Source organism: Microtus pennsylvanicus, chromosome 11 (genome assembly GCF_037038515.1).
Source record: "Microtus pennsylvanicus isolate mMicPen1 chromosome 11, mMicPen1.hap1, whole genome shotgun sequence".
In the NCBI taxonomy this organism is placed as follows: Eukaryota; Metazoa; Chordata; class Mammalia; order Rodentia; family Cricetidae; genus Microtus; species Microtus pennsylvanicus.
The window spans coordinates 16,643,705-16,661,869 of record NC_134589.1 but is presented as its reverse complement, the minus strand read 5'-3'; the positions used below and the strand labels follow the sequence as shown (position 1 = coordinate 16,661,869).

The window sequence follows — 18,165 nt, the reverse complement described above, 5'->3', positions numbered from 1 at the left end:
TAGTCGCTGGATATGTTTCCGTTGATTAAATACTTCTTTATTCTTTGTCTGTTTATGTATGCATGTCCATATGAGGATATGAAAGGCTGAGGTTGATGTGGGAAAGTCTTTCTTGACTACTTTGCTTTTTTAATTTTTGTTTGTTTTTGAGGCAAGGTCTCTCACAAGACTGAGCCTGTGAGCCTCCAGTATCCACCTGTTTCTGCCCCTAGCAATGGGGTTGCAGACATGTTCCACTTAACTTCATCTTTATGCTTGCTATGCAAGCACTCTCTCCACTGAACCATCTCTCCAGCCTTTTAAAATTCTAAACACCAAGCTATGTTTATTTGAAAGCTCTTTTAAAACTATGTATGTGTTTGCTCTGTTACAAATATTTGTTTATGTGTAGACATGCTTGTGTGTGTGTTTGTATGTGTGTGTGCATACATGGGTACAACTGCTGCACCTAGGTGTTTTTGTTTTCCTTTCTCCCTCCTCATTTCTTTATGCCACACTGATGTGGGAGTGTCATATATCAATCTGTTGATTTCATTGGTTAAGTAATAAACAAACTGCTTGGGCTCATAGCTTAGAACATAGGTGGGTGGAGTAAACAGAACAGAATGCTGGGAGGAAGAGGAAGTGAAGTAAGACGCCTCAGACAGAGACGCCATGCTTCTCTCCCGGGCAGATGCCATTCAGCTCCGACCCAGGATGGATGTAGGCTAGAATCTTCCCGGTAAGCGCACCTTGGGGTGCAACACAGATGATTAGAAATGGGCTAAATTAATATGTGAGAATTAGCCTAGAAGAGGCTAGATAGAAATGGGCCAGCAGTGTTTAAAAGAATACAGTTTGTGTGTTGTTATTTCGGGGCATAAGATAGCCAGGTGGCTGGGGTGCTGGGGACGCAGCCCCGCCGCTCCTAATACAACAGAACGGCACCCAACGCTCCTATTACTACACCACAAACTTCACTGAGGAATCCAATCCCACACTACCCTTCTCCTTGACATTTTTGTCATTTCCTTTGAGACAGGGTTTCTCTGTGTGGCCCTGGCTGTCCTGAAACTCACTCTGTAGACCAGACTGGCCTCAAACTCACAGAGCCATCTGCCCCTGCCTCTAGTGCTGGGATTAGAGTTGTGCACCACCACCTGGTATCGTTTTAAATTTTAATAAAAGAGGGGACTTGGAGAGATGACTCAAGGGTTAAGAGTACTGGCTGCTATTCCAGAGGTCCTTGAGTTCAGTTCCCAGAAAGCACAATAGTGATTCACAGGATCTGATGCTCTCTTTTGGCATGCAGGTAATACATGCAGAATACATAGATATAAATTTTAATAAAATAGATAATTTCATATTATAAAGTACCAAATCTATCCACTTATTATTTTTTTGTAATTATTTCCTATAGAAATCAGCAGCAAACTTCTGTAACATTTCTGTACATGCAGAATTTTCATCTTTACTACCATTTCTGGAAAATTCACTCCGAGAAATTGTAAAGATAGCAAAAAGTGTAGTTCAGGCTCATGAGCTTAGACCTTGGAACTTGGAACACAGCCAAAGGTGACCTTGAACTCGCAGTCTTCCCCTTCCTAAGTGCTGCATTTATAGGTGTGCGGCACTGTTCCTGGCTTATACAGATGTCCTTAAAGTTCAATTTTTTTTTTTAATACTAGGAATCTAAATTAGGGTTTTATATGTACTCAACAAAAGTTTTAGCTGCCAATTTTATTTTTAAATTGTGTATAGTTTTGTGTGTGTGGTATATGTATATGCTTGTGCATATGTGTAAAAAGTATACGTGCATACGGAGGCTAGAAGTAAACATTGGATGTTTTACTATTTAACTTTCCACTTTATTTTTTTGAGACAGGGTCTCTGAACGTAGAGTTTTGCAATTGGCTAGACTGGCTGTTGAGTGATTTCTAGGGATCTGAATTAAGTGAGCACTTTACCAATTGAACCAACCCCTTCAGTGCTCCATTTTAGTTTTGTAAGGATTTATCTTCATTTTGAATTATGTATATATGTGTATATGTGGGGTATGTATATATGCGTACAGGTCCCTGGAGGCTAGAGGTGTCAAGTGTCCTGAAGGTGGTAATAAGTTCCCCAATGTGGGTGCTGAGAACCCAGTTCACACTCTCTGGAAGAGCACACTGCTGAACCATCTCTTAAGCATTAATTTTTAAAACAAACATTTAATTTTTTAAGGTAGGAAATTGGCTTAGTATTCCCTTCTATAACTATAAATTTAGATCAAGCTGGTTTGGAATTCATGGCCTCTAGCCTCAGCATACTGAGGAATTGTAATAGCCTAGTGAATTTATTTTTTTTGTATTATCATGTATGCATGTATGTGTGTGCTGGGATTGACCCCAAGTCTTGGCACATGCTAAGCATATGCTATACAGTTGAACTCTATTTCCAGTCCTGGCTTTATGACTTTTCATGGATGATCATTAGTAATTGTAACTATCATTTTTGGTGTCCTGTTGACATTAGCTTTATTCTTTGATTAGTTGATGTGGATTTGGATTGTTTCTAGTTTTGGCTCTTAGAAATTATATTGTTATGAGCATTCATGTAGAAGTTGCTTCTGTATAGGTAGCTTGTTTTCATTTCCTTAAGTATATGCTGAGGGGTAAGATCACTGGGTCATTTGGTAAATACTTTGGAGGAACTGACAGACTTGCCCACAGCAGGTGTACCATTTCACATTCCTGTCAGTAAGATATTTTACTCTTCTACGTACTTGTTATCAGTACTTGTTAACTTTTTTTTCTTAGCTATTCTGCTAAGTGTAAATATTTCATTGAGGTTTTCGTTTACATCTCATAAATAATAAATACTGTGCTTTATTTTGTTATTAGTCATTTATGTATATTTGGACAAATATGTATTGGATTCCATTGCTCTTTAAAAAAATATTTATTTGTGGGGGGGGGTATGGGAGTTTGTACTCATGGAAGACAGTTTAGGGAATTCTAGTTTCTTCTACTGTGTTTATTTTGAGGATGGACCTTATGTATTCAGGCTTGGTGACAAACACCTTTGCCCAATGAAGCATCTCGCCAGCCCTCTATTGCCCCCCTTCCCTTTAAAATTAGGTTATCTTTATTGTTGAAATATAAGGGTTCTGAGGCTGGAGAGATGGCTCAGAGGTTAAAAGCACTGGCTGTTTTTGCAGAGGTCCTGAGTTTAATTTCCAGCAGCCACATGGTGGCTCACAACCATCTGTAGTAAGATCTGGTACCCTCTTCTGGCTTATAGGCATACATGCAGGCAGAACAATGCATACATAATTAATAAATAAATAAACAAAATATTTTTTTAAAAGAAATACAAGGATTTTATACATAATCTAGTTGAAGACTCTTATCAAATACCTTTCAGATACCATTTTTCTTTTCTTTGGGCTGTTACACTGCCTTTTCACTGGTGTCCTCTTTCTTTTTTGGTGCTCTTAATTGAACCCAGAACTTCTTCATGCATACAAGTCATACCCCTCAGTCCACCTCTAGCCCACATGGTGTCTTTTGAAGTACAGAAATTCTTAATTTAGAAAAAAAGTCCAATACCCATTTTCCCTTTTCCCTTCTGTCACTTATCCGTTTGGTTATTGTTGACAGAGTTTCCCTGTGTCCTGGCAGCCACTCCCCAAATAACCACACAGAGACTTAATTATGTTGCCCAAGCTTAAGCTTGTTTTTAGCTAGCTCTTATAACTTAAATTGACGCGTTTCTATTAATCTATGTACTGCCCTGAGGCTTGTTTGCCTCCTGTATGTACTTCCTATCCTGCCTACTTCATGGTGTCTCCTCTAACTCCACCTTCTTCCCAGTATTCTTCTGCCCTGAAAATCCTGCCTAGCTATCAGCAAGTCAGATCTTGATTAACCAGTGAGAGTAATACATATTCATATTGTACAAAAAGATTGTTCCATAGCAATTCCTTTTTTTCTAACTAAAGAGGGAGGTTTTACACTCTAACATAGTAAAAGTATATACAACAAAATTTCAATATCCATTCCATTTGTATTTGACAAATATAGAGAAAATGTGCTATTTATCTTTGTCACTCTAAAATTTTATACCTAACTTACCTTTTATCATAACTAAGGAAAACTTTAAGTCTAATTATTTAGTCTTTGACTGCATCAAAGACCCCCAGGGACATCAGATTACCTAGACAGGCTCAAAGTTCTTTCATAATGTTGGGGCATCCAACTTGGCCTATAGGCCTATTATATCTGGCAGATTTTTCTGAAAAGCAGGGAATTTTGAAGGACTGTCCTACCTTGTGTTGGCAAACTTTGGCGGTTGTTTATTTTACATCCTACTAGTCCCGTTTGGAGAGTATACTGTCAGCAATTTAGGCAAGGGCAGTTTTTTACCCAGATGACTAGCTTTTGCCATAAAGAAAGCAAACTCCAAACAGAGGTTCTTCAATGCCCATCTTCTTCTTTTGAAGTAAATTGGTGCTGCCAAGAGCACACGTGTCTCACTGTCATGAAAAGCTTTAGGTTATTAAACAGATTAAATGTCATATTCTGTAGGTCTTTGAAGTGTTTGAAGACCACCTATTTAAATGTATCTTTTTTTACCTTGAAAACATACCTAATATGACTACAAGTTTGATTATTATAGATGACTTACTAACCTGTACTTTTAAATTATACATTACATTTTTAAATGAGTTGCATAAGCACAGTACCCCACAAGAATACACAAGAATAAAAACATACATTCAGTATGGCAAAAATAACTTCAATTTGTATCAATAAACCAAAATCTATACTAATGTAAAATATTTTGAGATTAATAGTTTTTTGGGGGGTTAAAATCAATTCAGTGATCTAGGCTTTATCTCATCATTTCTATATCATATCCCCCCTTTTCCTTTAGAAAGAGATCTTTGAACTTGACTCCTTTGTCTAGTTTTTTTTTTGACTATGACCAATAACAATTTGTAACCAAATCCCTTAGATGATAACAAACATCCATAACCCATCTTTTGGGAATGTGGGTATTGTTTTTTCCTAAACTGCTTCCTATTGCTTGGGGGCAGCAGTATTTTTGGGGCAGCCTGAGAAAATTTAGGAGAATGGTTAAGTCTTGGCTTAATAGTTTGTGAGGCTGAACCATCTCAGTCAGCAGTCTTGAAGCTGTTCTTGGAGTAGTAACTGTAACAGAAGTATTCTGAGATGTTGAATCATCTGGGCCTTCTCTTTTTATTGGTGTTGGTCAACTTTATCTGAAAATATATAAACATTTAAAGGTAACTTACGTATCTGTATTAATACAAGTATAGACTGTATTGTTTACAAGTTTGCTGAAGATGATTTTTCATTTTATGTTTGAGCAGGTAAAATATACGTTAATGTATTTTGTAGGTTTTTTTTTTTTTTAGGTTTATTTCCTTATGTCTGTTGTCAGGATTTTTCAGGGGGTCTTTCCTGATCAAGCCTGAGCCATATCAACCTCGAATGAATTCACAGCCTCTCCTGTGGAAATAAAACCTTAACCTTTACCCCAAAGCAACATATCTTTTGACTTCCATTTTAAAGTTAAGATATTTTTAAAATATATAGGTTGGATTCATCTATCAGTTTTTGTAATCGAATGTCTCGGCAGTTATCACTCACTCATTAGCAGTCAAAAAATTTAAAGACAACATAATAACATATAGGATCCAGACTCCCTGTGGTTTTCCATCTTTGTGTGGTGGTGGTGGTGGTGGTGGTGGTGGTGGTGTGTGTGTTATTTTCAAATCTATGACTACATACACCTTTCTTCTTTTCTCTCCCAAACCTATGTGTATTTTTAAACAAACTGTAGTCCGTTTAGAGTTTTTTCTGTCTGGATCTGTCTTTACTGAACATCTGTATTAGTTTTTCAATTGCATAAATTGAATCTTAAGCAGCTATATCAGCCTCTGCCAGTGCAGCTTATCTTAGTGCATGGCAGCTGGCTCCTTCCATAGGGGGCTGCTGGGAGATGTGCCTTGGCACTGCAGCCTGCATGAGAGACATGAGAGTAGGAAGCTGTGTTTGGCTCAGTTTTTGTGTGTTTAAGACCTTTTTAAAGGTTTTACAGGTTTTATGTGGCTGTAGGTGCCTAATGTTTGGGTGCCACATGTAAGCAGAGTTTCTCTGTGTCTCATCAGCCACAATTATCTTTTTTTAATGTATTTATTTATTTATTATGTATACACTATTCTGTCTGTATGTATGCCTGCAGGCCAGAAGAGGGCACCAGACCCCATTACAGATGGTTGTAAGCCACCATGTGGTTGCTGGGAATTGAACTCAGAACCTTTGAAAGAGCAAGCAATGCTCTTAACCTCTGAGCCATCTCTCCAGCCCCACAATTATCTTTTTGCATTCTATGTTTGCATTCTCAAAAGCACTCAGAGACTTACTTGCTATTAATTATAAATGCTCAGCCAATAGCTCAGGGTTGTTACTAGCTAACTCTTACATTTTAAGTTAACCCTTATTTCTTAGCTACTCTCTGCCACATGGCAGAGCATGTTTATCTCTCGTTTCATCTGCATCTTGATCAAAACTCCTCAGACTTAACCCTCTTCCCAGGGTTCTCTATGTCTTGCCTCCTAGTTACCAGCCAGTCAGTTCTTTTCTTTTCTCTTTTTTTCCCTCCCTCCCTCCCTCCCTCCCTCCCTCCCTCCCTCCCTCCCTCCCTCTCTCCTTTCCTTCCTTCCTTTTTTTGGTCAACTCCTTTCTTAAACCAGTCAGAAGGTGAAAGGTGCCTGGGCAAAGATCACATCTTCAGTGTATACAAAATGATTATTTGATGACATTTCCCACATTGGGTGCCATATGTAGAGAGACTTTTCTGTCCTGCCAGCTGCTGGCCTCAAACTCACTGAGATCTGGCTGCCTCTGCTTCCCAAGTTTTATAAACTGTTTAAGCCTGGTGGTAGTGGCACACACCTTTAATCCTGGCAATGGGGGGGCAGAGACAGGTGGATATCTGTGAGTTCAAGGCCAGCCTGTTCTACAAAGCAAGTTCTAGTACAGGCTCCAAAGCTACAGAGAAACACTGTCTCGAAAAAGTCAAAACAAGCAAACAGACAAAAAACCCACTGTGTCTAAAATGGGATTTTGTTACATTCAGTGTGTCTTTGTGAATTAGAACTAATCAAACATTTATTTTATTTTATTTATTTATTTTGGTTTTTTAAGACAGGGTTTCTCAGCGTAGCTCTGGATGCTCTGGAGCCCTGGAACTCACTCATTCATTCACCAGGCTGGTCTTGAACTTGAGAGATCTGCCTGCTTCTGCCACCTAAGTGCTGGGATTAAAGGTGTGCACCACCACCATCTACTCTTGTCATTGAGAGCAATTAGTGTGGATGCACACATCCCCCAGTTCTAATGGCCTTATTAACTAGCTTGGTAACCTAGGTTTCCTTGTCTGTGAAATAAAAATAACAATCACCAATTTATAGGAATTTGTGTGTATGTTTGTATGTGTACACATGTACATGTGTGGGTGCTTGTGGAGGCCAGAAATTGACATTGGATATTGTTCCTTGATTGCTTCTCTTCCTTAATTTTTTTTTTAAGGTAAAAGGAGTAGGAGGTTGGGAAAGATGAGGAGGAGGAAGGAAAATGTCAATTTCTTTCCATAATTTCTTGTTTTGTTTTTTTTCTCTTTTGGCATTTTTAGATAAGGTTTCTCTGTATAGCCCTGACTGTCCTGGATCTCACTTTGTAGACCAAACTGGCTTCAAACCCAGAGATCCTCCTACCTCTCTCTCCCAGCTGCTGGGATTAAAGGCATGTGCTACCACTGCCCACCTCTTCCCATAATTTCTTTATTTTTTATTACTGTTCCTAATACTGTGTTAGATATGGCTACCATCTACTGAGCAAACACTTTACGCTAAATGATTCACCGAACCTAGAACTCACTAATTGGCTAGACTAATATCTCTTTCCCTGCCCCTTAGTGCAAGGATCACATACTACCACCATGTTCGCTCAGCTTTTCTACAGGGAGATGTGATCTGAACCGTAGTCCTTCTATGCTTGCATGGCAGGCACACGCACTTCACCAACTGAGTCATCTTCTGAGCTTTTTGTACTTTTGAGACAGGTTCTTCCTATGTAGTTCTGGCCAATCTGGTACTTGTTCTGTAGATGAGGCTGGCCTTGAACTCAGAGATCTGCCAGTCTCTGCCTTCCGGAGTGCTGGGATTAATGGTGTATATGTCACCACACTCAGCCTCAGCCTTTTTTAAAATAAAGGATTTCATGTTAAATTGGCAATATGATTGTTCAGTAGATGATATGTATCTAACACTAGTAGCAGCAGTAATAAAAGAGTATGTAGAAACTGTGGGAAGAAATTGGTATTTTCTTTTTCCCTACCTGCCTCCTTTTCTTCTTTTCTTGTGGTACTTGACATTGAACCGCAGGCCTTGTATATTCTAATTCTACTCTAGCACTTAGTGAATCTCCAAGACTCTTAAGTTTACATGCTTGGAAACACTACATTCTCTGAACTTGTAGAACTGTATTTTCATTATCTCATAATTCTAAGGATATCTAATATTTCCTGGTTATATATGCGATGAGTTATGTTTTAGGTGTACCTTGATTTAAAGAGTACTGTGAATGAATTCCTGAATTGTTGGATTATATTACACCTAAAAATTTAAAAATTGCTTTGGACTGGGTTTGTGTGTCAATGGTAAAATACCTACCTACCTAGCACATGTAAGATAGGTTTTGGTTCCTAGTACCACCAATCCAACTTCAAAAGACCCCTTTATATGTACACATGCACGTGCGCGCACACACGCGCGCACACACACATCATTTAAAATAGAATCTGGGGAGATAACTCAGTTGATAAACAATGTTCAAGTATGAGTAATAGATGTTCAGTACCTTTGTAAAAAGCTAGGTATGTGGCACACCTAGAATCACAGAATGGGGAGGCTTGGATAGGAGGACCTTCTGAAGCATGCAGGACATCTAGCTTCAGAAAAATGTGTTGGAGAGTGATAGAGGAAGACATTCCATACTGGCCTGGCGCACACACAGGAACATGTTATACACATATACCACACACAAATGAAAGTATTTACACACAGGTACACATAGGAACATGTTATATACATATATACCACACACAAATAAAAATGTGTTTGCATGTCAAATCAGCAAGTAGAAATATCACAGAGCAGCCCAGAGTTTTATATACTTCTTTTTTTGTGTGTTTGTTTGTTTTTGTTGTTTTATTTTTCAAGACAGAGTTTCTCTGTATAGCTTTGGAGCCTTTCCTAGAACTCGCTATGTAGGTTAGGCTGGCCTTGAACTCACAGATCCACCTGCCTCTGCCTCCCACGTGTTTGGATTAAAGGTGTTTGCCAGCACTGCCCAGCTGAGTTTTATATATTTCTAATGGATAATATTTGAATAATGGATAATATTTGAATTCAAGAGAATTTTATGAATTTTTTGCAGTCCTTTTGTGGGGGAGCTTTTTGTGACAGGGTAACTGTGTAACAGTTCTGGCTCTCCTGGACAGTCTCACTGTAGTTACAAATGGTAATGAGCCATTTGGTGTGACTGCTGGGAATCGAACCAAGGTCCTGTGTAAAAGCAGCAAGTGTTCTTGTTAACAGAGCCATCTCCAACACCACTTCCATCCTTTCTGCTTGGACTGTATGTCCTCTGCATTGTTTGCATTATTGACCTTTTTTGACAAAGGCACATTGAAACATAAGTGAAAAAAGAAAATTATAGGAATAACTAACCACTCTATCTAAAATAATTTATAAACATTTGATTCTTTAAAGCCTATCTTCAGAAACATGAAGGTACCACGTCTAGTTTTTGGCTCTCATATTTAACTTGTTTTATTTTCCTCTTGGTCATGACTTCTGGCTTGAATTAGAAAGGTTTGTTTTATAAAGAGGTAATTGTTTCTATTCATACACGTTTGTGGAGAAAGATGCAAAACCTTCCTGTGATTGGTGATGTACTTTTATTATAGGCTCAGCAAAACAGTCCTTCTTCTACGGGTTCTGGCAATACAGAACATTCTTGCAGCTCCCAAAAACAGATCTCCATCCAGCACAGACAGACCCAGGTAGGTTGGGGACCAACACACTGCAGAGCTGTCCTCAGGAATAGGCCAAACTACATAGGAAGTCTGTAACTCTTCTCTTGGTCTTCCCTTTACCTTTGACTATACCCCTTTGTGTAGTCTCTTCAGAATTTGTATTACGAGTATTTCACGTTCTTTGGAAGGTGTTTTAACAGGTCTTTCTTCACCTTTCTGGTCATTAGTAAGATGCGTGCTTGTACTGACTGAGGCATGGAATGGGAACAAGAGCACACATTTTGAAAGTTTTTGGGCCTAGGTTCAAATTCTGTCTCGTTTACTTTTAATATATTGTAAAATTAGGATGATTTCAATTGCCTCAGGCAGTGGTGACAGTGGGCTTTCAATAAATGTTAATTTCCTACTTTAAGAAAGTAGTTTATTTCCTAAACTTGCTTACCTACTCACAAGACCTACTTATATTTCAAAGTGTGTTATACCAACCAAATTCCTTCCTTAAGCAGTTTTCAGAAGTTTTTTTAAAAACTTAGAGACTGTTGTAAACATTAACTGAATGTGTCTGAGAGATTTTCCTATGGCTGTAAATCCCAGCAATGGGAAGACTAAGGCAGGAGAATCTTGGTTTCAAGGCCAGCTCAGGCTGTCTGAAGAAAAGAAAAGGAAAGGGAAAAGGAAGTTATATTTGAAAAGGGTAGTAGATCTTTGCTCCAGCTCTCATGATAAGTTAGTTTATTGGGTGTTCTTGTCTGTGTTCCCCTCAACACAGGATGCTTGTCTGTCAAGAACGGCATAACATCTTAATTTTATTGGAACCACCAATGTTTGAATGTTGAAGAGATAGTTGAGTGCTCAGAACGTTTCTGCCTTTCTACTTTCTCTCTGTTTCCACTAGAGGGCACGCTTGTTCCTAGAGACTTGTGTCCTGTCCTGAAATCCCTTTTTAGTCAAAGTTGGTTTTAGTTCTACAGTGTTACATATTTTTTATTCAATGTACAGTATTGTGAGGATTTGTATAGTTAATTCCAGATCTAATATTTTTGCAGTACGGGTTTAGTAGATATTCTAAGGTTTGAAGAATGGGATGAGTAAAACAGATTTAATTTCCTGTGTTACCTATTCAGCTATTGATATTAGCAAATGTATCTTCCAAAAAAAAATGAAAGAAAGAAAAGAAAAGAAAATTGTTATGGCATGTAATGTTTTGTGACTAATTCTAAATTTGTTTGCTTTTGTCTTTGTAGTCTGACCTCACAATAGAAAAAATATCTGCACTAGAAAACAGTAAGAACTCTGACTTAGAGAAGAAGGAAGGAAGAATAGATGATTTGTTAAGAGTAAGTATGAGAGTACTAAGAGATTCTATAATCACTTCTACATATCTGGGTCCTGTGCATATTGTGGATAAGTACTATAGCCAGATAACACAGCAAACAGTGAGCACCTGAGGAGGAACTAGAATCATCTGCATTCTAAATGCCTTCTTTAAGTTGGAGAATTTATGATACAGCATTTTGATACTTGAATTTATGTTAGGGAAGGAGGTATATGGAGTTGTAGTCCATGTAGAACTATTGGATTAAGTTTCCCATTTTTACCATTTGAAAATACTCATTTTTATATTCTTGCTTTTTTACTTTTCTTTCCTTTTATTTTGAGACATAGTCTTTCTATGGAACTTGGCTGGCCTAGAACTCAGTATCTAGATTAAGCTGACTTCAAGCTGTCAGTGATCTGCCTGTTTCTACTTCTGCCACCTCTAACTTTTGTTGTTAACTGTTAAATGATTTACTGGTTGTTTATATATGTGTGTGTGTGTGTGAGCTTGTGTGAATATATGTGCATCACATATGTGCAGCAGACCATGGAGGTCAGGAGTGGGCATTGGATCCCCAGAACCAGGAATTAAGTGAACCACCATGTAAATGCTGAGAATTGAATCTGGGTCTTCTGTAAGAGTAGTAAGTGCTTTTAACTGCTGAGCCATCTCTCTAATCCTATTTTTTGCATTTTAAAAACTTTTTTTACAAGAACCATTCATCTCATTTTTTTTACTTTCTGTATGTGTGTATGCGTGCACAGGTGCACTCGCACTTGCAAGCATGCACGTGCAGCATGCATGTACACAACTGTGTTCTATTGTGTAACCTTGACTGGCTTTCAGTTTTTAATCCTCCTGCCACTGCTTCTGCATAGCACCCTAGGATATATATGCATATTTACCTTTCTCTCTCTTCTTTCCCTCATCCTCCCCACTTTTCCTTGATTTAGGATCTGATCATTTTTACCTGTTTTTAACTTTTTTTCAACTTTATGTATGTGTGTTTTGCCTATATACATATATTAGCACCACATATATACCTGGTGCCTTTGGAGGCCAGAAGAGGGCATTGAATCCTCTGAAACTGGAGTTACAGATGGTTGTGAATTGCCATGTGGTTGCTGGGAAGGGAATCTGGATCCTCTGTAAGAGCTCTTAACTGCTGAGCCATCTCTTTAGCCCCTAGTTTTACTTTTTTAAAGACAGGGTCTCATGTATCCCAGGCCACATTTGTTACTTAAAAAAAAAACAAAACCCGAATTTTGTGTGGATACACTTTTTTTTTTTAAATGTTGGGTAGTACAGAAAGCCCTGTGGTTTTCTCCAGTAAGGGCTGCTCTCTCTACCCCTTTGTCTAGGAGGAGTGTATCAGCCAAGTCTTGCTTCATCAGACTCAGCCTTCTTGGTCCTCCAAGTGGATACACTTTTTGCCTTGGTCTATGTATAGAGGTCAGAGCACAGCCTGATACTCTTTCCTTCCATGTGAGTCACAGGGATGGATAAACTCAGGTCTGAAGACTTGGCATCAGGATTTTTAACCCACTGTACCTTCCTGCAAGTATGTGTTGCTCTTAAAAATTTGCCTTTTTGTTTTGTTTTGTTGTTGTTAGTTTTTCAAGACAAAGTTTCTCTGTATAACCCTGGCTGTCCTGAAACTCACTCTATAGATCAAGCTGGCCTGGAACTCACAGCGATCCACCTGCCTCTGCCTTCCAGGTGCTGGAATTAAAGGCAAGCGCCACCACTGCCTGGCAAAAATTTGTATTTTTGACAAGACTCAGAAATAGAAGTTCTAGTGAGGACAACTGGCATCTCTTGGCAGTCTGTGCCTGGAAGTTTTCTTTGGCTTCCTTCATTCTCTTGACCAAAAGTTTAACATATTCTGCATCTCTTATTTTTCCTAGTACATTGTTTCTTCAGAATCAGTGTGCCAGTTTTGTATGTTTCAGGACACCTAGGGTACCAAGACACTCAATCTTGGGTGCTTTGGTCCTGGGCTTCCTACCTTCTCTGTTTTAAAGACTTTCAAACATTATATTAAGAGATATCATCTTCTTTTATCTATCTATTTTCTGTCTATCTATCTATCTACCTGTTTATTATTTATACAACATTCTGACTCCATGTATGCCTGCAAGCCGGAAGACGGCACCAAATCTCATTACAGATGGTTGTGAGCCACTATGTGGTTGCTGGGAATTGAACTCAGGACCTCTGAAAGAGCAACCAGTGCTCTTACCTTCTGTGGCATCTCTCCAGCCCCCATTATCTTCATTTGAGATATAGAATATTTGTAGATTTTGCTAGATCATTCGGGCCCTACAACGAAGCAGGACAGTATCTGTTGGTTCCTAAATGTATATGTTCTTTTTATACAATATTAATAACAACAACCAAGCTGAGAACACTCAGATTGGCATCCACAGTATAACCCAAGCAGATTTGCACTTTCTTCCTTCAGTTCTCCATTTTCTATAACAGGTGTGTCCCTTAGGTCAGGATGCCCGGCTCTATAGGAACTTCTCTGCTGTTCCCAATGTGAGTTTGAACTATGTAACCCTTCCATTCTTCCTCCAGAGGTACTTGGCCACACACTTACAGAAAGTATGGCATGTCTGGGAAGGAGATGACACCTAGCTTCATCTTGATGTGTAGTAATATGGAGCGGCGGCGGGGCTGCGTCCCCAATACCCCAGCCGCCTGCCCGGCTAGCTTTACCCGAAATAATTACACAGACACTGTATTCTTTTAATCACTGCTTGGCCCTTAGCTCTAGCCCTTACTGGCTAATTCTGATATCCCAATCAACCCATCTCTAATAATCTGTGAGCACCGGTCTTACCGGGAAGATTCTAGCCTATGTCCATCCTGGGTTGGAGCTTCATCGCGTGTGTCTGTCCGGGAGCAGGAGCATGGCTTCTCTCTCTGAGGTGTCTGCTCCCGAGAGGAGAGCTGTCGAGTCTGACCTCACTTCCTCTTCCTCCCAGCGTTCTGTTCTGTTTACTCCTCCCACCTAAGGGTGGGCCTATCAAATGGGCCTAGCAGTTTCTTTATTGCTTAACCAATGAAATCAACAGATTGATATATGACACTCCCCCATCATTGATGAAGCTCAAAATGTACTTTGAATATGCAGTTTGTCTTCACTGATCCACATTTTTTTTTTAATTGAATGATTGGGCCTCCCCAGTGCTGGGATGAGAGGTGTGTGTCACCACGCCCAGCATTGTGCATTTCAAACTGATGGTCCCATACCTCATTCAGAATTAACATTTCTTAGGCCTTTTTTTTTTTTTTGGTTAAGTTTCCCCATAGTTAAAGGAGAAGAGCCATTTATTCTTAATAACAATTTTACTTATATTTTGATAGTTTGCTTGAAGTGTTTTGTGTTTGTTTGTGTGTGTCTGAGTGTCTTGTATGCACATGTGACAAGGGGATCAGGTCCATGTATGTTTGTTGTGTGAGACAGCATCTCCTTTCACTTGAGCTAGGCTGGTGGTCATAAACCTCAGGGATCTTCCTCTGCCCCTCAGTGCTGTTTTCCATAGCTATGTCTGGTTTTTATGTGGGTGTTAAGATTTGAACTCCATTGTCCTGCTCTTCTGCTGGATTCCCTGCTCGTTGTCTTCTGTGGATTGAACTCACAGCTTCTTCTAGTTCCTTTTCTGTTGTTATGAAACAATTTGACCAAAAACAACTTAAAGGAGGAAAAGAAAAATATTTTCCTTGTATTCCCATGCCAATCTAGCATTGAGGGAGTCAGGACAGAAACTTGCAAAACCATAAAGACATGCTGCTTGCTGGCTGGCTCTTTGGCTCATGATTAGTTATCCTTCTACACAGCTTAGGGATGGTGGGGCCCACAGTGGGCTGGACCTCCTCCATCAAGACACTCACCCATAGACATGTGTACAGGCCAGTCTCATCTAAGCAGTTCCTCAGTCAAGTCACTGTCTTTCAGATTTTTTTAGCTGTGTTGAGTTGACAGTTAAGATGAACCAGAGTTGGGCCTCTTGTATGCTAATTACACGGGGTCTGCCACTGATCTCCTAAGCTTTTCTCCTCCCCTTATACACATACTCCACTTCTTTCTTTCTTTGAATATAAGCTATGCCAAAGGAATGGATCCATCAACAAAGAAAACCCAGAAGGGAAGCTGCATTTTTTTTCCAAATAGACTAGAAATTGTGGATTTGATTGAAAACACCCCTCCCCCATTTCCTTTCTTCAGACATTTTTTGCTTTAGAGCTCAAGCTAGCTTCTGACTTACCCTTCTGCTTCAGCCTCTTAAATGCTGAGGTTATAGATATATGCCTGGCAGATTTTGTGTTTCTGTGCTGGAGAATGTTATGGGGTGAAATCACAGGTTTGGTTTTGTTTTGTTTCAATTTCCTTTCAGGCAGGCATTAGTTCATCATTGAGTTTTTCTGTTTTAGTGAGATGTTGGGTGGCTGCATTGGGTATGTCAGCCAACTTCTACCCATGGACTCCTAGAAATGATTATTAAAAACCATGCTTTAAACTGCCAGAGACTGATTCTGTTCATTCCTCCAGAAACTTTGAGAGAATGCTCACCTTCTAGAAATGTGTTAGATTTTATATACACACTACTTGGTCTTTTCCTTATAGGTTCTTCAGTATGAACTAGATAGTCACACTTCTCCAAGTGCAGTAAACTCTTCCTTTGATAACATGGTCAGAAGGATTCTGCAGTAACAACTAGCAGGAATAATTATGCCTGTGTAGAGAGTGGAGGCAGAGACAGGCAGATTTTTTTGTTTTTAAGGCCGTCCTGATCTATAATAGTTCTAGTACATCCTACATCGTGAGCTCCTGTCTTAAAAACCAAAAGCAATAAAAGATGTTGAAGAGATGGCTCAGTGGTTAAGGACAGTTGCTATTCTTTCAGAGACCCAGGTACGCTTCCTAACTCCTACCTGGTAACTCACAAGCATCTAGAACTCCAGTTCCAGGGAACCCAATGCTCTCTTCTGGTTCAGAAGGCATGCACATAGCACACAGATGTACATGCAGGCAAAATACCCATACATTTTTTTTTAAAAAAAACTGAAAAGTTTGAGCAATTTGTTTTAAAAAGTCTTATATCATTTAGTTGATGAACAAGATTTCCCCACTGTTCAAGAAAGTGATGTCATTTGGCAAGAGTAGAGGTTTTTTGTTTTATTTTTCTTTTGTTTGTTTTGTTTTTAAACAACTAAGGGATAAATTCAGGATTTACAAAGACAGATTTGACCTTAGGTTAGTGGTTCTTCCCTTCTGTGTTATTTTAGGAGCCTTGAAATTTTCAAAGTATCTAACCCATCCTGTAGGCTTCTGACCACAGCTAAATTAACTTAGACTCTCATATTCTTGAAGCGGGGTCTTATTTTTATCTCTTGTAGGCATGGGTGTCCTGGCTTCCCTGGGGACAATCATCCACGAGAGTTCATGTTCTTTTTCTCTTTAGAAATAAGCTGAGGACATGGCTCTTTGGTGAGCTCACGGTTAGCTGACGTACTCAGGGGCTCGGAGTGGCTCCATAGCACTGCCAAAACAACTTCTAAGTTGAAAAACAGAAAAGCTTTAACATAAACAGCACTCACATGGTAACACAAAGAATGGTTAAAGGGTTGAATTACTGCCTTTATAGAGACATGCTTACTGTAGATAGTAATGATTTTTTTCTCTTCCTAGAAAGTACTTTTTACTAATCTACATTGCTTAAAACTAATTAAAATATATTTTTCTATCAAAGGCCAACTGTGATTTGAGAAGGCAGATAGATGAACAGCAGAAGATGCTAGAGAAATATAAGGAACGATTAAATAGATGTGTCACCATGAGCAAGAAGCTTCTTATAGAAAAGGTTAGTGATAATGTGGCCTGAAGTCTAACATTTAAAGCGTGTCATTGTGTAACACCTTAACTGAGATGAAAATATTGAAATAGAGGATTTCTGAGAAATAAAGTTCTAATAACTTGATAGCTAGAGGTGTTTCCTTGCATGTACAACACCAGACCAAGACTTCCCAGGTTATAATATGGACATGCTTTCTGGCTATTTATTGCTTTGACTGGGAGGGTGATAATTTGTCCCTGTCGAGTTTATTTTAGGTGTTGGATGTCTCCTCCACTCCCTTCTCCCCTCCCCCCCCGTTACCTTTTGAAATGGTATATGATTTATCAACAGTATTTTCCTTGATAGTCCTATCATTTTCAGTTTGTAAAAATTGCCAATTAAAGTGTTATTTGTTTTGGTCCTTTTACCCTCAGTCAAAACAAGAGAAGATGGCATGCAGAGATAAGAGCATGCAGGACCGCTTGCGATTGGGCCACTTTACTACTGTCCGGCATGGAGCCTCTTTTACTGAACAGTGGACAGATGGCTATGCTTTCCAAAACCTCATTAAGTAAGTCAACTGTCAGGGTCGAATAGGGGACTTTTAAATGTACTTGAATTTTTAAAATTTTCTCTAATTATGATCAGAAATGTAGGATTGGGGCTAGAGAGAGGGCTCAGGGTTTAAGAGCATTGACTGCTCTTCCAGAGTTCCTGAGTTCAATTCCCAGCACCCACATGGTGGTTCACAACCATCTATAATAGGATCTGATGCCCTTTTCTGGTATGCAAAACACTCATATATAAAATATAAATAAATAAAATTTAAAAAAGAAATGTAGGATCAGTGTGGTGGTACACACTTGTAATCCTGATACTCAAGAGGCTGAGCCAGGAGAATCCTGAGAGTCA

At 39.1% G+C, this 18,165-nt stretch overlaps 1 protein-coding gene and 1 non-coding gene across 7 annotated transcripts in view; one reads left to right on the top strand and one right to left on the bottom strand.

Moving 5' to 3' along the window:
• Tlk2 (tousled like kinase 2) overlaps positions 1-18,165 on the top strand; it is a 100,066-nt gene that overhangs the window by 42,561 nt on the left and 39,340 nt on the right. For 4 of the 6 annotated variants that reach the window (XM_075990406.1, XM_075990405.1, XM_075990410.1 and 1 more), the window contains 4 exons: positions 10,024-10,119; positions 11,337-11,429; positions 17,170-17,280; positions 17,688-17,824. In XM_075990406.1, coding sequence (XP_075846521.1) covers positions 10,024-10,119; positions 11,337-11,429; positions 17,170-17,280; positions 17,688-17,824 — 437 coding nt within the window. The remainder of the gene's footprint in view (positions 1-10,023; positions 10,120-11,336; positions 11,430-17,169; positions 17,281-17,687; positions 17,825-18,165) is intronic. The other 2 variants (XM_075990409.1, XM_075990407.1) reach the window with 1 other exon arrangement.
• LOC142832055 (small Cajal body-specific RNA 4) lies at positions 12,701-12,828 on the bottom strand. Its single transcript, XR_012907146.1, has one exon.